The sequence below is a fragment of the Amyelois transitella genome, chromosome 31 (assembly GCF_032362555.1).
Source record: "Amyelois transitella isolate CPQ chromosome 31, ilAmyTran1.1, whole genome shotgun sequence".
In the NCBI taxonomy this organism is placed as follows: domain Eukaryota; kingdom Metazoa; phylum Arthropoda; class Insecta; order Lepidoptera; family Pyralidae; genus Amyelois; species Amyelois transitella.
In genome coordinates this window covers 392,010-415,747 of record NC_083534.1, presented here as the reverse complement: position 1 = coordinate 415,747, position 23,738 = coordinate 392,010, and the positions used below count along the sequence as shown (strand labels likewise).

At 41.2% G+C, this 23,738-nt stretch overlaps 3 protein-coding genes across 3 annotated transcripts in view; all 3 read right to left on the bottom strand.

Moving 5' to 3' along the window:
- LOC106129217 (uncharacterized) overlaps nucleotides 1-14,211 on the bottom strand; it is a 30,664-nt gene extending 16,453 nt beyond the window's left edge. The window contains exons 1-13 of the mRNA XM_060953079.1: nucleotides 14,108-14,211; nucleotides 11,928-12,126; nucleotides 10,668-10,953; nucleotides 9,069-9,370; nucleotides 8,410-8,611; nucleotides 7,392-7,538; nucleotides 6,705-6,805; nucleotides 5,921-6,006; nucleotides 4,050-4,207; nucleotides 3,578-3,700; nucleotides 2,635-2,693; nucleotides 881-1,015; nucleotides 83-207 (exon numbers count right to left, since the gene is read on the bottom strand). Coding sequence (XP_060809062.1) covers nucleotides 83-207; nucleotides 881-1,015; nucleotides 2,635-2,693; nucleotides 3,578-3,700; nucleotides 4,050-4,207; nucleotides 5,921-6,006; nucleotides 6,705-6,805; nucleotides 7,392-7,538; nucleotides 8,410-8,611; nucleotides 9,069-9,370; nucleotides 10,668-10,953; nucleotides 11,928-12,075 — 1,872 coding nt within the window. The 5' untranslated portion in view covers nucleotides 12,076-12,126; nucleotides 14,108-14,211. The remainder of the gene's footprint in view (nucleotides 1-82; nucleotides 208-880; nucleotides 1,016-2,634; nucleotides 2,694-3,577; nucleotides 3,701-4,049; nucleotides 4,208-5,920; nucleotides 6,007-6,704; nucleotides 6,806-7,391; nucleotides 7,539-8,409; nucleotides 8,612-9,068; nucleotides 9,371-10,667; nucleotides 10,954-11,927; nucleotides 12,127-14,107) is intronic.
- A 234-nt stretch (nucleotides 14,212-14,445) lies between these two features.
- LOC106129196 (uncharacterized) overlaps nucleotides 14,446-23,738 on the bottom strand; it is a 38,213-nt gene continuing 28,920 nt past the window's right edge. The window contains exons 23-28 of the mRNA XM_060953078.1: nucleotides 23,489-23,651; nucleotides 22,818-22,975; nucleotides 21,524-21,671; nucleotides 20,025-20,183; nucleotides 15,339-15,506; nucleotides 14,446-14,628 (exon numbers count right to left, since the gene is read on the bottom strand). Coding sequence (XP_060809061.1) covers nucleotides 14,446-14,628; nucleotides 15,339-15,506; nucleotides 20,025-20,183; nucleotides 21,524-21,671; nucleotides 22,818-22,975; nucleotides 23,489-23,651 — 979 coding nt within the window. The remainder of the gene's footprint in view (nucleotides 14,629-15,338; nucleotides 15,507-20,024; nucleotides 20,184-21,523; nucleotides 21,672-22,817; nucleotides 22,976-23,488; nucleotides 23,652-23,738) is intronic.
- LOC132903880 (uncharacterized protein K02A2.6-like) lies at nucleotides 16,108-19,862 on the bottom strand. Its single transcript, XM_060953294.1, has one exon. It carries the CDS (start codon nucleotides 19,777-19,779, stop codon nucleotides 16,108-16,110), a length of 3,672 nt encoding a protein of 1,223 aa, XP_060809277.1. The 5' UTR covers nucleotides 19,780-19,862.

Here is a 23,738-nt window from a genome sequence, read left to right as displayed (position 1 = left end):
GTCTACCCCGCAAGGGACATAGACGTGACCATATGTGTGTATGTATGTATTATTATAGGATACTTCATTGTCAAATACTCACAGCAGACTCCTGGAACCTCCTCCGCGGCCACTTGGCCACGTCACTCAGCCAACGAGCGCTGTTCCTTGTCTCCTCGTGGTATGATAACACCATCTTGTCGAACCAGGATTCACCTATTTGGGAATCTAAACGCGAAATAATACAATGAAATAAAACTACATATACATATATATGGTCACGTCTATATCCATTGCGGGTTAGACAGAGTTAACAGTCTTGAAAAGACTGATAGGCCACGTTCAGCTTTCGGATTTAAATCTCAACTCTTATCTTTGGCCAAACGGCTAAAGATAAGAGTTGAGATTCAAATAGTGACAGGTTGCTAGCCCATCGCCTAAAAGAAGAATCCAAAGTTTATAAGCATATCCCTTAGTCGCCTTTTTAAGACTTTCATGGGCAAAAATGAGGGGGTGGTACTATTCTAAACTACACGGCACTTTAGAACAGGTATAATTAGGAATAACATTGCATACATACATTTTATCACGTCTATATCCCTTGCGGGGTAGACAGAGCGAACAATCTTGAAAATACTCATGGGTCACTGATTGAATTGAGATTCATATAAAGTGACAGGTCGCTAGCCCGTCGCCTAAAAGAAGAATCCCAAGTTTATAAGCCTATCCCTTAATCGCTTTTTACGACATCCATGGGAACGAGATGGAGTGGTTCTATCCTTTTCTTCTATTAGCGCCTATCCCTTAATCGCCTTTTACGACTGCAATTGGAAAGAGACGGAGCTTATTTTATAATTGGTGCCGAGAACCACACTACCGCACCAATTCAATATAGACTTACCTTTATAATTATTCAAAGCAATTTTGAACGCATCTTCATCGACCCACAACACGGGTAAATCGATTCTCTTGACGGCCCTTTGTTGGTATGTCAGGTCGTCCCAACTCGACAACCGACAGAAACATGACGTCAGATCTACGGCAAATTGACGTAAATAACATACATACATACATATTGTCACGTCTATTTCCCATGCGGGGTAGACAGAGCCGACAGTCTTGAAGACTGATAGGCCACGTTCAGCTGTTTGGCTTAATGATAGAGAGATGAGTGATCTGTGATCTTGACGGCCCTTTGTTGGTATGTCAGGTGGTACCTGTTTCATATAGGAATTTATGATTATTTAGGATATCCTACTACTATTATAAAGGCGAAAGTTTGTATGGATGTTTGTTACTCTTTCACGCAAAAACTACTGAACCGATTACCATGAAATTTGGTATGTGGGTAGCTGAAGACCCAGAATAACACATAGGCTACTTTTTATCCCGGAGTTCCCGCGGGATTGATAGGGTTTCCATGCGGACGGAGTCGCGGGCGGCCTCTAGTTTATAAATGAAACACATTCGAGCTTCGCTTGCATGATGACGCAATGCCCAACTCATTTATTGTCTTGTATGGCCGTTACAAACTGTTAGTCTATCTCTCTTGACAATGACATTGACACTAATATGACATGACACACGTCCCAACTCGACAACCGACAGAAACATGACGTCAGATCTGCGGCAAATTGAACGTACATAACTCACGATGCTGATGATTCTTTGTATGTACTTAGTAGTTGCGTGGAAATACCGAGTCGGTCAACCGGGTTATGGCTGAAAACCTTTGCTTTCAGCTATAATTTCAAATTTTTTATATGATTTAATATGGTTAACTTAATATGATATACCTGTGTTTCAAATTGTAAAGTGTGATAATTGTAATAGGTGTAAACCGTTTTTGTCACAATAAATAAATAAATAAAATAAATAAATAAATAAAATAAATAAATAAATAAAATAAATAAATAAATAATTTGCTTATCCCGAGCAAAGAAATCCGCTGAGCTTATGACCTTTTTGAATTGCTGCGGCGTACACGTTAAGTTAAAAAAACATGACATGACGTCAGATCTACGGCAAATTGACGTGCATAACTCACGATGTTTATTTTTGTACCTTCAAATTCAAAAATATTCAAAATTTTCGTTCATTAATAGGACGTCCTGGTAAAGGGTCAGGTCAAAAGTACCCGAAACCGCCGAGCTTGCACGAAGAGAGTTGTGAATGTGGATGAAGCGAAGGAAGTATGCAGAGATCGTGGCAAGTGGAAAGAGGTAGCTCTGCCTACCCCTCCGGGAAAGAGGCATGATTTTATGTATGTATGTATGTATTATAGGATACTTCATATCTAATCTATACTAATATTATAAAGCTGAAGAGTTTGTTTGTTTGTTTGAACGCGCTAATCTCAGGAACTACTGGTTCGAATTGAAAAATTCTTTTTGTGTTGAATAGACCATTTATCGAGGAAGGCTTTAGGCTATATAACATCACGCTGCAACTATAAGGAGCGAAGAAATAATGGAAAATTTAAAAAAACCCCATATAATTATTCATCCTTGAGGGCTTCAATGATGCCCAAAATAACTATACCACGCGGACGAAATGTAGTAACGACAGCTAGTAATAAAATATAATTTTAAAAGAAATGTCAAATTAATTGAAAATTTCTATGCAATAAAGATATAGACAAACACACTAAAAAACCTTGTATCGTGAAGCGAGTATTCTCCATCATAACCTCTTGTTCCGGCATTGGATCTGATCTGCAAACAAGTAATAATTATAAATACATATAATCACGTCTATATCCCTTACGGGGTAGACAGAGCCAACAGTCTTGAAAAGACAGATAGGCCACGTTCAGCTGTTTGGCTTAATGATGGCCTTGAGATTCAAATAGTGACAGGTCGCTAGCCGATTGCCCAAAACAGAATCCCAAGTTTATAAGCCTATTCCTTAATCGCCTTTTACGACATCCATGGGAAAGAGATGGAGTGGTCCTATTCTTTTTGGATTGGTGCCGGGAACCACACGGCACTTAACAATTATATACGTACAATACAAATATATGTATAAATAAAGTACCTAGTTGGTACCTGACCGGTCTACCAGAGATGGCGCTGATATAGTTTCTTAAAACGCGGTTTTTGAAATGTTTATATATCTTGGGAACCGAGCTTTTCTCGAACCTAGGACCTTGATAAATCGATTCCTTGAGCCGAATAGCCCCTAATCTGTAACTTTCATGAAAATCGTTGGAGCCGTTTCCGAGAACCTGATTATATATATAAAAGAATTGCTCGTTTAAATATATTAATAGATATATAAACATGTATTTATACTAAATTAACTTCACAACCAATTCACGGCCTCTGTGGCGCAGCGGTAGCGCGCTTGTCTGTGACACCAGGGGTCCCGGGTTCGAATCCCGGCCAGGGCATGATGAGAAACGAACTTTCTCCGATTGGCCTGGGTCTTGGATGTTTATCTATATAAGTATTTATTATAAAATATAGTATCGTTGAGTTAGTATCTCGTAACACAAGTCTCGAACTTACTTCGAGGCTAACTCAATCAGTGTAATTTGTCCCGTATATATTTATTTATATTTATTTATTTATATTCAAGACAATATTCGTGTAAATACCTCAATTCAAATACACCGCAACCCTTCCTGATCTGAATCTCCTCGTGCAAACATTGGACCAGCCCCGCATCATCAGACCCTGAAGACAGCTCTCTCAGACGGCTAACCGCTTCTTCTAGACCTCTGAAACGAGAAAATACAGGGTGACATTTAAAACAACTACATCCTTTTAAACATAGACTATACCTATGTTTCTGAGCCGTTTGAGCCTATTTTTATTTAAAATAAACGTCATCATTTTCACAATTAAAAAACCCTCAAAAACTACGTCACACGCTTTATTAAAGACCAATACTACAAAAAGAAATTAAAACTAAACATGTAAATAAATGTCTGAAAAATAAATTATTTTTCTAGTATCAAGATCAAGTAAAGTACAGAGTTGTCGAGATCAAGTAAAGTACAGACGGAGTCGCGGGCGCAGCTAGTTACTTCATATAGACATGTCACGCTGTATGTATGTATGTCTCACCCGATCTCGGCGCCGGCGAGCGCGGCGCGGGCGGCGGGCAGCGTCAGCGGCGCGCTGGAGGGCGCTAGTGAGGCGGCCAGGGTGGGGGGGAGGGAGTTGTGGGTGGGGAGGACTCTCACCAGCTGGCAGGTGAGCGAGAGGCCGGCTCGAGGTTGTTTCTGTGAGAGAAGAATCTATAATCTATACTAATATTATAAAGCTGAAGAGTTTGTTTGTTTGTTTGAACGCGCTAATCTCAGGAACTACTGGTTCGAATTGAAAAATTCTCTTTGCGTCGAATAGTCCATTTATCGAGGAAGGATCATGTTGCAACTATTTTACGCGGACGAAGTCACGGGCACAGCTAGTACTAAATAATTAATAACTAATTTGACGGCCTCTGCGTTTGTCTGTGACACCGGAGGTCCCGGGTTTGAATCCCAGCCGGGGCGTGATGAGAAAAGAACGTTCTCTAATTAGCCCGGGTCTTGAATGTTTATCTATATAAGTATTTATTATAAAATACAGTATCGTTGAGTTAGTATCTCGTAATACAAGTCTCGAACTCACTTCGATGCTAACTCAATCTGTGTAATTTGTCCCGTATATACATATTTATTTATTTAACTAATATAATAAATGCGAAAGTAAGATAAATTATATTATTATATAATTTATCTTATCTTACTGAGATTCCTCTTGTGGCGACATATATACGCATCAAGTCACAAAAATAAAAAATTAAATCTATCAGTCAAAAACAGCGAAAATCCTAAATCGCGCAAGCTACTCATCGAAATTGTAGATGGCGCTTGTAGATAACTTGACACCATTTACAAGCGCGAATTCTCAACTCGCGCAAACATGGATTAACTTTACCTAACAATATTGTTGCGGCGCTTCTAGAATGCTGTCTATTCCCGTGGGATTTAAGAGAAACCTGTATTCTTTTGTACATACATACATATGGTCACGTCTATATCCCTTGCGGGGTAGACAGGGCCAACGGTCTTGAAAAGACTGAATGGCCACGTTCAGCTGTTTGGCTTAATGATAGAATTGAGATTCAAATAGTGACTTAGGTTAGGCTAATCCATTGCCTACAAAATAATCCCAAGTTTGTAAGCCTATCAATTAGTCGACTTTTACGACATCCATGGGAAAGAGATGGAGTGGTCCTATTCTTTTTTGTTTTGGTGTCGGGAACCACACCACATTGAAGTTCACAAGAAAAACAAAGTAAGTTAAGATATATCCTTATAAACTTGAGATTCCTCTTGTGGCGACATATACCTATAAAAAATTTCACAAAAAAAAAAACATTCAATAACAGCGAAACTCCTAAATTTCACAAGCAAATCATTGAAATTCGCGCTAGTAGATGACGTCAAATTCGCGCAAGCATGGATTAACTTTACCTAACAATATTGTAGCAGTGCTTCTAGAATGCTGTCTGTTCCCGTGGGATTTGCGAGAAACCTGTATTCTTTTGTACATACATACATATGGTCACGTCTATACACCTTGCGGGGTAGACAGAGCCAATAGTCTTGAAGAGACTGAATGGCCACTCTTAGCTATTTGGTTTAATGATAGAATTGAGATTCAAATAGTGACAGGTTGCGAGCCCATCGCCTAAAAGAAGAATCCCAAGTTTATAAGCCTATCCCTTAGTCGACTTTTACGACATCCATGGGAAAGAGATGGAGTGGTCCTATTCTTTTTTGTATTGGTGCCGGGAAACACACCATACCATTATTTTTAAGTAGCGCTAAATTCGCGTTATTCTTAAAGAGTATCACTGCTTAATACTAAATAAATAGTGTAGGTGGCGCTTATAAATCATCGCGTGTTGATCGCGTTAAATTCGCGCAAACATCGATTAACTTTACCTTAGCATATTGTAGCAGCGCTTCTAGAATGCTGTCTATGGTCACTTGCACGTCTACGTCTATTTCGGCGGTATTGTCTGTGGTAGCTGTCAAAAGATTAGTAATTAAATTTGTGAAATTTTGTTAGTAGTATTCACTTCTTCCCTATTATTAGATATAATTAAACATGCAGAGCAGTTTACATCTTTTTATTCAAGGATTGATCGATGACAAAACATTCAGTGACATTAAGTATATATAGATTATAAACTCCTTTCTAGTATTAGCACACAATAATTTGAAACTAAAAAATGTAAAACAAAGTTCTTCGATACATACATATAAACACGTCTATATCCCTTGCGGGGAAGATAGAGCTAAAGTTCTTGAAAAGTATAAACTTGGGATTATTCCTTTCAAGCGACACGCTAGCAACCTATCCCTGTTTGAATTTTAATTCTATCATTAAACCCAACAGCTGAACGTGGCCTATCAGTCTTTTAAAAACTGTTGGCTCTGTCTACCCCGCGAGGGATATAGACACGATTATATGTATTGATATACATTTGTGAAGTTGAAGTTGACGTTGTTGAAGAAAATGCTGCAGTGCAGTTTGTTACCGCTTCTTCTGCACTGACGCCTTGGAAGCGGCAGTAAACTTAGTTTTAAGTAATTTATTTGACGTCAACCAATGTCGTTAAACCATACGTTTTGACAATTATTAAGTGATATGAAGTATCCTATAATAATTAATAATTTTTTTTGGATTTGGAATTTATGTATGTATGTATGTGTGGATTCTTACCTGTAACATTAGATTTCCTCGCCGCTGTGACGCGGTAACTCAAAAGCGTGCCTCGACAGGATTTTATATCGGTGAGGAGGTTCGAAGCGCCTTTAGTTTCACTGTTCAATCAATCAGTCATATTGATACATACATATAAACACGTCTACATCCCTTGCGGGGTAGACAGAGCCAACAGTATTGAAAAGTCCGATAGGCCACGTTCAGCTTTTCGGTAAATTTGAGATTCAAATCCTAAGTCTCTGTGGCGCAGAGGTAGTACGCTTGTCTGTGACACCGGAGGTCCCGGGTTCGAATCCCGGCCAGGGCGTGATGAGAAACGAACTTTCTCTGATTGACCTGGGTCTTGGATGTTTATCTATATAAGTTTTTATTATAAAATATAGTATCGTTGAGTTAGTATCTCGTAACACAAGTCTCGAAATTACTTCGAGGCTAACTCAATCTGTGTAATTTGTCCCGTTTATAAATATTTATTTATTTTAATGTAATTAAACATAAATCACGCCTCTTTCCCGAAAGGACAGGCAGAGACCACATCTTTCCACTTGTCACGATCCCTGCACACTTCCATCGCTTCATCCACATTCATAACTCTCTTCATGCAAGCTCGGCGGTTTCGGGTACTCTTGACCTGACCTTACACCAAAAAAAATAAAATGTAAAGTTGAAAAAAAAGGCACTCACATGGGCTCCAAAGGGTCATCTCTCAGTTTGCAACTGAGAAATTTCTCATTACTTCTTAAATCTGCGAAGAACAGTTCAAGAAACGGCGCACACGCATGTATTTCCGTCGCTTTGCCGACCAACATTAGAGCGAGACAGTCTGCTAGTCTGAAAAGAGACATATTAATAAACAAATAGTTGTGTGTACATAAATTTCTTTGTAATTATGCCGTGTGGTTCCCGGCACCAATACAAAAAAGAATAGGACCACTCCATCTCTTTCCCTATTGATATCGTAAAAGGCGACTAAGGGATAGGCTTACAAACTTGGGATTCTTTTTAGGCGATGGGCTAGCAACCTGTCACTATTTGAATCTCAATTCTATCATCAAGCCAAACAGCTGAACGTGGCCATTCAGTCTTTTCAACACTATTATCTCTGTCTACCCCGCTAGGAATATAGACGCGACCATATGTATGTATGTATATATATTTATTAATTTCATTTCAGATCGCCACCCAAGTAGTTTGCCCGTAATACGAATACTGTTCAAACGCAAAATTCGCATCCCCGAATTGATACCGACACTGTACTCTACTCACCGCTCCCCCGCGCCGCCCGCCAGTAGGACCACTCCATCTTTTTCCCATGGATGTCGTAAAAGGCGACTAAGGGATACGCTTACAAACTTGGGATTCTTTTTAGGCGATGTGCTGTCACTATTTGAATCTCAACTCTAACATTAAGTCAAACAGCTGAACGTGGCCATTCAGTCTTTTCAAGACTGTTGTCTCTGCCTACCCTGCAAGGGATATAGACGTGACCATATGTATGTATATATGATGAGAAACGAACTTTCTCTGATTGGTCTGGGTCTTGGATGTTTATCTACATAAGTATTTATTATAAAATATAGTATCGTTGAGTTAGTATCTCGTGACACAAGTCTCGAACTTACTTCGAGGCTAACTCAATCTGTGCAATTTGTCCCGTATATATTTATTTATTTTTTATTTATATATATATATATGTACTCACCTCTCCCCCGCGCCGCCCGCCAGCGCCCCGCCGACCGCGGCGGTGACGTCACTGTGTCGCGCCGTCACGCCGGCCGCTGCGCGTGCGCACACGCTGAGCGCGTACGCGTCAGTCTCGTTCGCAAGGTCGGAGAGTTTACATCTCCGAGGCCTTTTGGGTGCGGGCGCGCAGTCGTCCGTGTTAGCGGGGGGTTTGTAAAGTTCTAAAAAGGAATTTTTTTTTTATTAATTAAGATTTTTTTTTCGTTTTGCGAAAACGATTGGTGATGTTTTAAATTTTGAACGAAATTAACATCCATACAAATATATATAAAATCACGCCTTTTTCCCGGAGGGGTAGGCAGAGACTACATCTTTCCACTTGCCACGAAAATAAAGAAATGAAAGGTCAAGATTTTTTTTTTTATGTGCCATCCGGTTTCCTCGCAACAATATAAAAAAGAATACGACCACCCCATGGATGTTGTAAAGGGCGATTAAGGAATGGGGGTAATAAAGTTGTGATTCTTCTTTTAAGCGATGGGCTAGCAACCTGAACATAAAACTAAACATAGATCGTCCGGTCTTCCAAGACCGCTGGCTCTGTCTACCCCGCAAGGGTATATACAGACGTGATTATATGACTAAACGAGTCTCCATCGACAAACAAGCTCCACTCACCTTCAAAAGCTTTAGCTGCAATCTTAAACGCGATTTTCCTAACTCTCTCAGCACTATGACCACAATATTCCAACGCTTGCGTGACAATTCTCCTCTTGAACCCGTTCTCCATTAAAAACAAACCGTTTGCGACCAAATCCAAAGCTTCTACGTTGTCCGTGGTCAAAAACTCGCTCAGCTCTATGGTTTCGAACATAGACGTCTTGTAGTCTATGGTCCGTTGGGATATGTACGAAGATAGTATGGACAGACATTTGTTTTGGAGCGCTTTTGGTAACTTCCTTGTTTGATCAGTCACTTGTCTGAAATGTTAGTGGTTCTTTATATATACCTGTTTACATACATACATATGGTCACGTCTATATCCCATGCGGGGCAGACAGAGCCAACAGTCTTGAAAAGACTGAATGGCCACGTTCAGCTGTTTGGCTTAATGATAGAATTGAGATTCAAATAGTGACAGGTTGCTAGCCCGTCGCCTAAAAAAGAATCCCAAGTTTGTAAGCCTATCCCTTAGTCGCCTTTTACGACATCCATGGGAAAGAGATTGAGTGGTCCTATTCTTTTTTGTATTGGTGCCGGGAACCACACGGCAAATATATAATAATATACCTGTTTGACTGGAAGAAATCCCTCACGGGGATAAGTCCGCCCTTGTACATCGTTATTTTTAATGTATTTTTATGTGTTACTTATAATTTGTTATGTACAATGAAGAATTTACAAACAAACAAAATCCTACTAATATTATAAATGTGAAAGTTTGTGAGTGTGTCGGGATGTCAGTATGGATGTTTGTTACTCTATCACGCGAAAACTACTGAACTCAATTCGAACCAGAAGTTCCTGAGATTAGCGCGTTCAAACAAACAAACAAACAAACTCTTCAGCTTTATAAAATTAGTATAGATATAACTTTAAATAAAAATTATTGAAATGACGTGAGAAATCGCCAGCTACTAAGTTAGTTACTAAGTGCCAGCTACTAGCCTAGTTTCTGAACAAAAAAGTTGATTTTTATTTTGCAGATTAATCCAGCCGTCCATTATCCTTAGTTAAGTGGTCCTAAAAGTTCCGGGTACCACACGGCACATTCAACAACAACGCCGTGTGGTTCCCGGCACCAATACAAAAAAGAATAGTACCACTCCATCTCTTTCCCATGGATGTCGTAAAAGGCGACTAAGGGATAGGCTTATAAACTTGGGATTCTTTTTTTTAGGCGATGGGCTAGCAACCTGTCACTGTTTGGATCTCAATTCTATCATTAAGCCAAATAGCTGAACGTGGCCATTCGTCTTTTCGGGACTATTGGCTCTGTCTACCCCGTAAGGGATATACACATGAAGTTTGGATAATTGTGAAGTTGACGTTGTTGAAGAAAATGTTTCAGTGCAGTTTGTTACCGCTTCTTCTGCACTGACGCCTTGGTAGCGGCAGTAAACTTAGTTTTAAGTAATTCATTTGACGTCAACCAATGTCGTTAAAACCAAACGTTTTGACAATTATTAAGCGATATGAAGTATCCTATAATAATGAATAAAAATTTTGAATTTTTTTGACTCGTGACTGTATGTATGTATGTAAAATAAAACTCACTTAAAATTAATTTCATCGCAAACCTCCTTGCAGCCCAATTGAGAATAATACAACAATTTTATATACGACTCGCTATTTTTCACTCTCTTCAACATATCTCTGAAACTTTGTATGGCGCCGTCTCTTTCACACTCCAACGTTAGAGCAGCGCCGAAACACTCGGCCATTTTGACGTCTTCGAGCCAAATTCTCAAATCCATCTTCAACAGTGTCGGTATCAATTCGGGGATGCGAATTTTGCGTTTGAGCAGTCTTCGTATTACGGGCAAACATCTTGGGAGGCGATCTGAAATGAATAAATAAATATACATACATACATACACACATATGGTCACGTTTATGTCCCATGCGGGGTAGACAGAGCCAACAGTCTTGAAGACTAAATGGCCACGTTCAGCTATTTGGCTTAACGATAGAATTGAGATTCAAATAGTGACAGGTTGCTAGCCCATCGCCTAAAAGAAGAATCCCAAGTTTATATGCCTATCCCTTAGTCGCCTTTTACGACATCCATGGGAAAGAGATGGAGTGGTCCCATTCTTTTTTGTATTGGTGCCGGGAACCACACGGCATAAATATACATACATACATATAATCACGTCTGTAACGTCAATAAGTGATACTTTGTATACAATTTTGAAAATAAATCTATTCTATTCTATTCGTCTATATCCCTTGCGGGGTAAACAGAGCCAACAGACATCAAAAGAATGAAAGGCCACGTTCAGCTATTTGGCTTAACGAAAGAATTGAGATTCAAATAGTGACAGGTTGCTAGCCCATCGCCTTATAGAATAATCCCAAGTTTATAAGCCTATATTTCTCTTTATTTTAAGTTTTATTCTTATTTTCCTTGATGTACATAGATATATAAATAAAAGATTAGAGATACGTCCGCCGTTGCAAGTGATTTGTTTCTTTCATAACTATGTACTTACTATTTTCTTGTTACTGTGTAAATTTCTATGCAATAAAGATATTACAAACAAACAAACAAACGGCCTCTGTGGCGCAGCGGTAGTACGCTTGTCTGTGACACCGTAGGTCCCGGGTTCGAATCCCGGTCAGGGCATGACGAAAAAAGAACTTTTTCTGATTGGCTTGGGTCTTGGATGTTTATCTATATAAGTATTTATTATAAAATACAGTATCGTTGAGTTAGTATCTCGTAACACAAGTTTCGAACTTACTTCCGAGGCTAACTCAATCTGTGTAATTTGTCCCGTAAAAAAAAAGAAAACAAACAATAAACCAACTCACCTTTAATATTATCCGCAAAAACATTCCACTCAACGATAACAAACTGAGAATACACTTCTATGAAATTGTCCAATATCTGTAAATACGGATCTTTGCAATCTATCGATTGTGATATTAACGAATCGATTATCGATTTGAAGTGTTCCATCGACGATTCGGGTATAGTCGGATCGTCGCGCCATTTTGTCAAAGTGTCCAACTGAAATATACATATGTTATACATATAGTTATACATATACATACATATGGTCACGTCTTTATCCCTTGCGGGGTAGACAGAGCCAACGGTCTTGAAAAGAATGAATGGCCACGTTCAGCTATTTGGCGCTTAATGATAGAATTGAGATTCAAATAGTGACGGGTTGCTAGCCCATCTCCTAACAGAAGAATCCCAAGTTTATAAGCCTATCCCTTAGAAAATATAGTTACATATAGTTATAAATGAAGTTCACGTTGTTGAAGAAAATGCTGCAGTGCAGTTTGTTACCGCTTCCTCTGCACTGACGCTTTGGAAGCGGCAGTGAACTTAGTTTTAAATAATTTATTTGACGTTAACCAACGTTGTGAAACCAAAACATATGACAATTATTAAGCGAAGTATTCTATAATAATAAATAACCATTTTGAAATTAGTCAGGTCAAGAGTACCCAAAACCGCCGAGCTTGCATGAAGAGAGTTATGAATGTGGATGAAGCGAAGGAAGTATGCAGAGATCGTGGCAAGTGGAAAGATGTAGTTTCCACCTACTTCTCCGGGAAAAAGGCGTGATTGTATGTATGTATGTTATACATATAGTCTTTATCCCTTGCGGGGTAGACAGAGCCAACGGTCTTGAAAAGAATGAATGGCCACGTTCAGCTATTTGGCGCTTAATGATAGAATTGAGATTCAAATAGTGACGGGTTGCTAGCCCATCTCCTAACAGAAGAATCCCAAGTTTATAAGCCTATCCCTTAGAAAATATAGTTACATATAGTTATAAATGAAGTTCACGTTGTTGAAGAAAATGCTGCAGTGCAGTTTGTTACCGCTTCCTCTGCACTGACGCTTTGGAAGCGGCAGTGAACTTAGTTTTAAATAATTTATTTGACGTTAACCAACGTTGTGAAACCAAAACATATGACAATTATTAAGCGAAGTATTCTATAATAATAAATAACCATTTTGAAATTAGTCAGGTCAAGAGTACCCAAAACCGCCGAGCTTGCATGAAGAGAGTTATGAATGTGGATGAAGCGAAGGAAGTATGCAGAGATCGTGGCAAGTGGAAAGATGTAGTTTCCACCTACTTCTCCGGGAAAAAGGCGTGATTGTATGTATGTATGTTATACATATAGTCTATATCCCTTGCGGGATAGACAGAGCCAACATTCTGAAAAAAAGTGGAAGACCACGTTCAGCTGTTTGACTTTATGATGAAATTGAGATTCAAATAGTGACAGGTTGTTAGCACATCGCCTATAAGAATCTCAAGTACGTTAGCATATCCCTTAATCGCCTTTTACGGGAAACAAAAGAAGCGGTCCTATTCATTATTATTTTTATATCTTTTATACATGTGTACCACAATAAATATTTTTGAATTTTGAATATAAAAAAAAAAAAAAAAATATTTTTACTTTTTTTAATGGTCACAGAAGGCGACTTAAACTTACTATATCCACGTTAAAGCGACGGAGTGGTCCTATATCAGCGCCGGGAACCGCACGGCACTCCACAAGTGTATGTGTATAAAACAAACAGTATCACTTACAATGTCAGCGTGTAGTCCGTTCAGAGGCCCGCGTCGCAGGGTACTGGCGGTGTAGGCGAGCAACGCCGGCCGCAACAAGTTAGCTTGCGACGATAGCACATTGTGACAATGCTCAAGTGTATATCGAAACAGTATCACTTACAATGTCAGCGTGTAGTCCGTTCAGAGGCCCGCGTCGCAGGGTACTGGCGGTGTAGGCGAGCAACGCCGGCCGCAACAAGTTAGCTTGCGACGATAGCACATTGTGACAATGCTCAAGTGTATATCGAAACAGTATCACTTACAATGTCAGCGTGTAGTCCGTTCAGAGGCCCGCGTCGCAGGGTACTGGCGGTGTAGGCGAGCAACGCCGGCCGCAACAAGTTAGCTTGCGACGATAGCACATTGTGACAATGCTCAAGTGTATATCGAAACAGTATCACTTACAATGTCAGCGTGTAGTCCGTTCAGAGGCCCGCCTCGCAGGGTACTGGCGGTGTAGGCGAGCAACGCCGGCCGCAACAAGTTAGCTTGCGACGATAATACATTGTGACAATGCTAAAGTGTATGTCGAAACAGTATCACTTACAATGTCAGCGTGTAGTCCGTTCAGAGGCCCGCCTCGCAGGGTACTGGCGGTGTAGGCGAGCAACGCCGGCCGCAACAAGTTAGCTTGCGACGATAGCACATTGTGACAATGCTCAAGTGTATGTCGAAACAGTATCACTTACAATGTCAGCGTGTAGTCCGTTCAGAGAGCCGTGTCGCAGGGTACTGGTAACAAGTTAGCTTGCGACGATAGCACATTGTGACAATGCTAAAGTGTATATCGAAACAGTATCACTTACAATGTCAGCGTGTAGTCCGTTCAGAGGCCCGCCTCGCAGGGTACTGGCGGTGTAGGCGAGCAACGCCGGCCGCAACAAGTTAGCTTGCGACGATAATACATTGTGACAATTGCAAATGCACTGTGTACAAAAAATATCTATTAATATTTAAACTTGTGTGTAACAAGTAATTTTTTATATGAACGAATGAACATTTAAAATAAATGTATCTTTCTAGCCATGTTCAATGACAATGAATGTATAAAATTTTTATACCTTCATTCATCTATACTATAATATTATAAAGCTGAAGAGTTTGTTTGTTTGAACGCGCTAATCTCAGGAACTACTGGTTGGAATTGAAAAATTGTTTTTGCGTTGAATAGACTATTTATCGAGGAAGGCTTTAGGTTATACAACACGCTGCAACTATAAGAAGCGAAGAAATAATGGATAATGTGAAAAAAAACGTGAAAAATTTTTCAACCTTGAGGGCTTCAATGATGCCCAAAAATAACTATTCCACGCGGACGAAGTCGTGGGCACAGCTACGATATTGTATAAAGTTTTTGGCACGGATTCATTTTCATACATCATCATCATCATCTTCAGATGTGGATGTGGATGGAAGTGGACTTCCGACTCACTGGAAGACAACCTGCCACTTGCAAGCTTAACACGAACATATTGCACAACAAATCATTACAAATATCTTTGCTTGCGCGATTTAGGTTATACGCTGTTCACAGTTCATGATTAATAGCTTCGCGTGATTCTATTTTTTATTATTTCTGTGACTTGCAGCGTACAGATGTCGCCACATACAATATCACATTTCCTGTCCCACTGACCTGCGCCAACAAACAGCTGTTGGTGTCAGTGAGCGTGCGCGCGAGTAGTTCGCACACGCGCGCGAAACACATGCGCGTGCGCACGTGCGCGAGCAGCGCCGACACGGTGGGCGCGCACGGGTGCGCGTTGACCGGCGACGACGGCATTTCTATCTCTTGGATTTCCACCTGTTAATAAAACTTCACTTGGATAAAATACATAACAAGTATGTAGTTTGACATGATGAGTATGTGCCGTGTGGTTCCCGGCACCATAATTAAAAAAAAAAGAATAGGACCACTCCAACTCTGTCTTAAAAGGCGACTAAGGAATAGGTTTATAAACTTGGGATTCTTTTTTCAGGCGATGCGCTAGCAACCTGTCACTATTTGAATCTCAATTCTATCATTAAGCCAAACAGCTGAGCGTGGCCTATCATTTTTTCCCAGACTGTCGGCTCTGTCTACCCCGCGAGGGATATAGACGTGACCATATGTATGTATGTGATATATTTATAGATATTTATAAATAATCATACAATAAAACCACAGGATAGCATGGACACGAATGACATGTATTTTCAAGATGCGCGCGCATGGGACGCCGCACCACAGATAAACAAGAACATAACAAGAAAGAGTTTGTATAACATTTCAAACTTCTTTGAACATATATATCATTCCTCCACACTTATTTTAAGAACCTGTTGAAAATTATGTACATTAATCATAATACTTATTAGATACATTTAAACTAAAAATTACAACTTGTTAAATTAGTAGATATTAATTACAAATACTTTCTGTAATCAACCCGTGGAACATTTCGTCTAGGGCGAGTGAGAGTTCCCGGCGGATCTACCACCGTTGCATCGCTACTGACGCCCTGCACTTGCTCAGAACTATGCTCGGCTGAGGAGTCATTTTGAATTTCAATGATTCTCTCACTTTCCTCCTCCTCACAATCTTTGCCAACTTCCCTGTCTCTATTATTTGTTACATGCTGAGGTTGTGAACTCATTTGAGTTTCATCACTTAGAGTTATCGCAGCCGGTTCTTGGGAAGAGACAGCAGTAACAGGACTCGAAAAAGAAACATCATCAAGCAGATGGCCATCAGCTACTTCATTCTCACCGCCGGTATAATTAAGCAGTTGATCAACATGCCTGATACAATATTCATCTAAACTATCTATAAAAATTTTGTACATTTTGTTACCTACTTTCTCTTTAATTATTCCTAGTTGCCAAGTTTCCATCCGCGCACTATACCATCGGCACCACACCTTGTCTCCTATACCAAACGATCGCCTACCCGGCACAGGCACTGAGCTGTGCTCTCTTTCCGATGGCAAAATAAGGTCGAGACGAGTACGAAGTTTACGACCAAACATTAACTTGGCTGGCGTTTCTCCGGTGGGCCAGGGCGCGGGCGGGTCGCGCGGCGGGGCCCCGCGCGCCGACACGCACGCCGCACACGCTCCCACCCAGCGCTCGATGTCGCCGTCGATGCCCGGCCACCACATTCTACTACGAGCATTACTTTTACTCTTAGTTATACCTAAGTGGGAATCGTGCAATTCCTGTAACATCTTATTTCTAAGCTTTGAAGGTATCACTATCCTATGTCCTCTCAAAAGACAACCATTTTCAAACTGCAAATCCGATTTACATTGGAAATACGGTAAAACAGACGTACAACTAATTTTTCTGGGCCAACCATACTGCAAATATTTTACTACAGTCATTATGGTTTCATCTTGTTGGGTCGCTAGTATGATATCTTTCAAGGCGGTAGCCGGTGACGCCGCGTCCAAAAATTTCAGGGCATAAAGACTGTCGACATCCTTACCATTTTCGTCGATTGACTTTACCTGTAAAGGAGCGCGTGAAAAAAAATCTGCTACTGCATTGTTTTCGCTAGATACATATTGTACTGTATAATTATAAGCCGATAATATAATCGCATACCTTTGCAAACGCAAGGCTGTAGTTATCGGTATACCGGACTTATTGTTAAATATCGATACTAGCGGCCTATGATCCGTTTTTAAAATGAAAGGATCATCACGGCCATAAAGATACTGGTGAAATCGCTTGACGCCAAATATAATGGCGGTCGCCTCTTTTTGAATTTGGCTGTAATTTCGTTCGCTAGCCGCTAGGGATCGCGATGCATATGCCAGGGGCCGCTCGGCGCCGTCAGCAGTCCGCTGAGCCAGCACCGCGCCGAGCCCGGCCGGGCCGGCGTCCACGCTCAGCACGAGCTGCGCGGCGGGGTCGAAGTGCGCCAGCACGCGCTCCGAGGCTAGCTCGCGGCGCACGGCCGCCATGCTGCGCCGTTGTCGCTCTCCCCACTCCCACGGAACATCACTTCGCAATAGCTCGTGAAGAGGGTTCAATAATGAAGACGCATTAGGGATAAAATTTCTATAATAGTTAACTACACCTAAGAACCTCTTTACCTCACTGACGTTAGTCGGCTCTGGCGCGTTTAGAATAGCCTTCACTTTATCGGGACAAGTTTGAAGTCCTTCCTTGCTAATAACATAACCTAAGTATTGTACGCTTTCCTTGAAAAACTCGCATTTTTCTTTTTGAAGTCTTAATCCAGCATCATTCAGCCTACTCAGAACTTCGTGCAGTCTCTTTAAATGAATATCCGAATCTGATCCGGTTATACAAATATCATCCAACCAGACACTTACCCCTTTAATGCCTGAAAGCAACGACTCCATTGACTTCTGAAAAATTGCCGGCGCGTTCGCCAAGCCGTAAACTAAACGAGTATATTTAAAAAGCCCTTTATGCGTATTAATTGTAGTGAGATCCTGAGACGATTCCTCTAATAAAAATTGATTGTAGGCATTTTTTAAGTCAATTTTACTATACCGTTCACCACCTCCAATTTTCGCGAACACTTCCTCTATACGAGGTAACGGATATTTATCAATAATAAGGTCTTTGTTTAATGTAATTGAAAAATCACCAGCAATCTTGACTTGACCATCGCTTTTTAAAACGGGAACAATAGGTGTAGCGTAGTCAGAATGGTTAACGGGAACAAGAATACCTAACTTGACTAATCTATCAATCTCTTGTTCTACTTTTTCTCTGAGAGCAAAGGGTACACTTCGTGGTTTAAAATATTTAGGATTGGAGTTATCCTTAAGCTGTAATTTAACTTTAAACTTATTAAACGCACCCAGCTCGTCACGCCACAAGTTCGAAAACTTTGCCAGTAATTGCTCTAACTCATTCTTATTTGTAACAGAGTGTAAGCCGCTCGTTATCACTAAATTAAATGCAGACATAAAATCCCTACCTAATAGAGGAGGACCTCCATTTCTCACTACAAAAATCTTTAATTGCTTTTGTGTATTACTATAGAACACTTCAATAGTAAAATATCCTAAGGGAATTATTTTACTTCCATCATATAGGCACATTCTTAAATAACTCTGGTGCAATTTATAGGTTGAAAAATATTTTTCATACAATTTCTCGGAAATTACGCTATTACCAGAGCCTGAATCTAATTCCATGGAAATAATTTTACCACCTAAACAAACATCAATCAAAATTGGCTTATCGGTTACATACCTCAAATTAAAATTTTGACATTCCTCACAATTCAAGGCAATGTTTTCAGGGGCTTGATATTCCATTGTCGAATTGCAATGATGAATCTGATGGTCGGACGATTTTTTAGCCGCTGTACACACTTTCTTCAGATGGCCTTTGACACCACATTTCTGACATTTATAAGTCTTGTAGCGGCATTTCTCACTTGTGTGATTTTTTAATCCGCAAACCAAGCAACGACATGATATATCCGCTACGTCGCCGCGCGCCGCGCCGGGCCGCTGTTGATCGCCTCGGCCGGTTTGAAATTTTGCTCGCAGTATCGGCTCTTCCTTCAATATAGCAGATTCTTCTTTACACATGACTTTCGCCTGCTTAGCACAGGCCGCTTGCTCCGCTAACTCTATAGCCCTCGTCAACGTCAGCGTCGACGCATTTTGCTCAAACAACTTATCGCGTTCCGGGCCGGCGCCCAAGCCGAGGACGAAACGATCCCTCAGATTCGTTTCCAAAGCGGTGCCAAAGTCGCAATAGCTTGCTAGACCTCTCAGTCGCGCCGCCCAGTCTCCTAATTTCTCGCCTGGACTTCTACTAGCTCCGTAAAATTTCGCCTTGTCAACAAATGAGCCTTGTCTTGGTTTAAAATGACTATCGAGTAACTCAATTAATCTTGTGAAACCTAATGTGTCCAATTCCAAGGGATACGCTAAATTACGCAACAAGCGATATGATTCTTCATCAAGATGAGTTAAAAGAATACCGCTTTGGTTTTCTTCCTTAACGCTGTTGATCTTTATAAATTGTGTTAACTTACCCTTGAATATAAGCCATTCGCTTACTTTGTGATCAAAAATCGGTAAGTTCCCTAGGAATGCCATTTTCCTTCAATATTGTGGATAAATTGATCCCATTCGTCGCCAAATGATATATTTATAGATATTTATAAATAATCATACAATAAAACCACAGGATAGCATGGACACGAATGACATGTATTTTCAAGATGCGCGCGCATGGGACGCCGCACCACAGATAAACAAGAACATAACAAGAAAGAGTTTGTATAACATTTCAAACTTCTTTGAACATATATATCAGTATGCCACAATCGTAAGTGTCGCACCTGTTCCTCCTCCCTGTCGTACAGGTCGAACTTGTGTGGATCCTCGGAGAGGGTCCTCAGGAACATCCTGGATCTCGTGGAGCCACTCCTCAGGGTGGAGCTGGTGGCGGCCGAGCCGGGGATCGGTATGGAGACGCACTTGGTGATTTTGCGACGGTTCTGAAAAGAAATATCTGATTTGAATATATATACATACAATCATTAATAAGCTTTTCGGCGTGGATTCGTTCGCGTGGGAAATTCTAGAAAAAATAGGAGCCATTCCGGTAGGTGTATTCTATAATTCTATAATAATAATAATTAAAAGACTTTATTTGGTCCTTACAGTGTGTATTAGCTCTTAAGACTATTGTCACATTTGTATCGGATTATGGTGAGAAATAAATGTTATTATTATTATTATTATGTTGGTACATGTAAAATGTGCACGGGCCCATAGGGACCCGGTCATTTGGGAGGCGTTCATGGGGCCGAAGCCAACATGAAGAGGCCCTTTGGTACCTTTTGTTCTAAAGTGAGATGGCTGCAGCTGTGGAGATCTGTCCCTTGATGAACCATTGGGATGCACCAACGGACAGCCCTCCATAGCTGCCAAACTATTGCCAGGAAGGGATTTACTTAATTTGGGTCATGCGGATGGGATGCTAATGGATTGGATTTCTGGGCTATGGAGTGAGATACGGACATCTGCCTCGAAAATCTCTCACATAATTTTGATTAGGCAGATGGTGACTCGCTGCTCATTGGCTATACAGCAGCCTGTGGGCACCCTAAATAAGCCACCATGCGGCGGCCAGGGCGCAACACGTTAAAAGCAGCTATAGGATGCCGAGAGGTGCGGCCCCGGTTTCACGAGCACGAGGCATGACCCCGTGCTGGTTTCCCCGCTATTACGCCATTACGTGCAATACACTTCCATCCTGGAGCATAGGATCTGCTCTTGCGACTCCACTCTGGCCGGCCGGCCAAGGCAAGCCAGAGGCGGGGAAAGTGTCACTGTGTGTATGTGTGTGTATGGCGCATGTCTGTATGTTCCCCAGGGGGTAGGGTCCGTGGTGTCGCCACTCACCAACGGCTTCGCCACAAGCCGCCCCGCGGAGACTGCCTGCACTGGGAAGGAAACCCTTCCACAGAGGGCGATGGGGTCGTCACGTCCCGACGCCTTTATTATTATTATTATTATTATTTCCGCTCTTTTGACATTTTCACATAATTAAAACAAAGTATTTAAAACTAGTGTCGTGTGGTTCCCGACACCGATACAAAAAAGAATAGGACCACACCATCTCTTTCCCATGGATATCGTAAAAGGCGACTAATGGATAGGCTTACAAACTTGGGATTCTTTTTAGGCGATGGGCTAGCAACCTGTCACTATTTGAATCTCAATTCTATCATTGAGCCAAACAGCTGAACGTGGCCTATCAGTCTTTTCGAGACTGTTGGCTATGTCTACCCCGGCAAGGGATATAGACGTGACTATATATATATACGATTACCTTGACCACGGGCAAGTCGTAAGGTCCACACGCGTCTATAATCTTGCCCCACGCCTCGGGTCCTGTTATGAAATCGTAGAATTTATCCGCCGGGCTCGATTTGCAAATGGCCGCGCACAGACAGTTGTATATAGCGCACTGGTATCGGCTGTGGAACGGAAATTATATATTTATGAACAGAACTAGCTGATATTGATATTGAGTGACCGGATAAGGAACAGCGTGATAAGGGAATGTTGTGATGTGAAAGAAGATGTAGTTACAGGAATAGAAAAGGGTATGTTGAGATGGTTCGGTCATGTGGAGAGGATGAATGAAAGCAGGTTGACTAAGAACATATACAAGGAGAGTGTGGAGGGAAAGGTCGGAGTGGGAAGACCTAGACGACCGTATCTTGATCAAATTAAGGACGTCCTGGTAAAGGGTCAGGTCAAGAGCACCCGAAACCGCCGAGCTTGCATGAAGAGAGTTATGAATGTGGATGAAGCGAAGGAAGTATGCAGAGATCGTGGCAAGTGGAAAGAGGTAGTCTCTGCCTACCCCTCCGGGAAAGAGGCGTGATTTTATGTATGTATGTATGTTGCTGTGGCGCAGCGGTAGTACACTTCTCTGTGACACCAGAGGTCCCGGGTTCGAATCCCGGCCAGGGCGTGATGAGAAACGAACTTTTTCTGATCGTCCTGGGTCTTGAATGTTCATCTATATAAGTATTTATTATAAAATATAGTATCGTTGAGTTAGTATCTTTTTTGTATTTTTTCTATCGGTGCCGGGAACCACACGGCACTTAGTATCGTTCGCTCTTAGTACCACTACATAGTATAAAACAAAGTCGCTATTTTAGTCTGTTTGTCTGTATGCTTAAATCTTTAAAATTACGCAACGGATTTTGATGCGGTTTTTTGTAACAGGTAGAATGATTCAAGAGGAAGGTTTTTATGTATAATAACATTTATAATTTTGCACCCGTGCGAAGCCGGGGCGGGTCGCTAGTTTATTCTAAAATATAGTATCGTTGTGTTAGTATCTTTTTTGTATTTTTTCTATCGGTGCCGGGAACCGCACGGCACTTAGTATCGTTCGCTCTCAGTATGTACTATATGTGGTTAAAGAACTTTATTTCTCAAAGAAATTTACATTTCACTTACAGAGAAAACATTTAAAGTAAATATGTACATTTGTTGGTGTGAGCATTCAAATACATATTTTCAATAAAATAAAAATAAGTCGGTAGTTGCGTATAAAGCCGCTCGCTGCTAACCTACTAAACACATATAGCACGCTAAGCACTCACTTGTAACACGCGAGCGTGACGAGCGGCGCGCGCGCATCGCCCCGCAGCGTGACGCACAGCTTGCACGCCGCTGAGGTCAAGTGGTTGGACGCCGGCGGCGGCGGGTTCAGTTCCCGGTACAGGCGCGACGACGGCGATTGGATGCTGGCGAGCGGTATCTGATGGAGTTCAATTGTCGTGTCGTGTTATTTTTTTGTGCCGTGTGGTTCCCGGAACCATTTGAAAAAAAATAATAGACCTAATACAAAATGGAATATAACCAGCACCAATAGACCAAAAAAAGAATAGGACCACTCCATCTCTTTCCCGTGGATGTTGTAAAAGGCGACTAAGGGATAGGCTCACAAACTTGGTATTCTTTTTTAGGCGATGCGCTAGCAACCTGTCACTATTTGAATCTCAATACTATCATTTAACCTAACAGCTGAACGTGGCCTATCAGTATTGTCAAGACTATTGGCTCTTTCTACCCCGCAAGGGATATAGATTGGAATTGGGATTCGAATAGTGACAGGTCGCTAGCCCATCGCCTGAAAGAACAATCCCAAATTAATTGATAAAATTGTGTTTACACACATGTACATTCAATCTTTTCCAGACTGTTGCCTCTGTCTACCCCGCAAGGGATATAGACGTGACCATATGTATGTATGTAGATTAACTTAACCCACCTTCTCAAAAGCGAGTTGCAACAACATCAGCGCCCTGGTGCGCTGCACCACACACTGTTGGTGTTTCACAGAGATACAATCGCGAGGCTTCCTCGCCAGCCGGCTGAGGATACTGTTCAGGTTGCGAGCGAAGAACTCCTCGCAGTATGATGACGTAGAATACCTTGTGAGGAAATTTACAACTAGTGACTTATGTGCCGTGGGGCACCCGGTACCAATCTATACATATAACAAATCTGTACAAGGATCA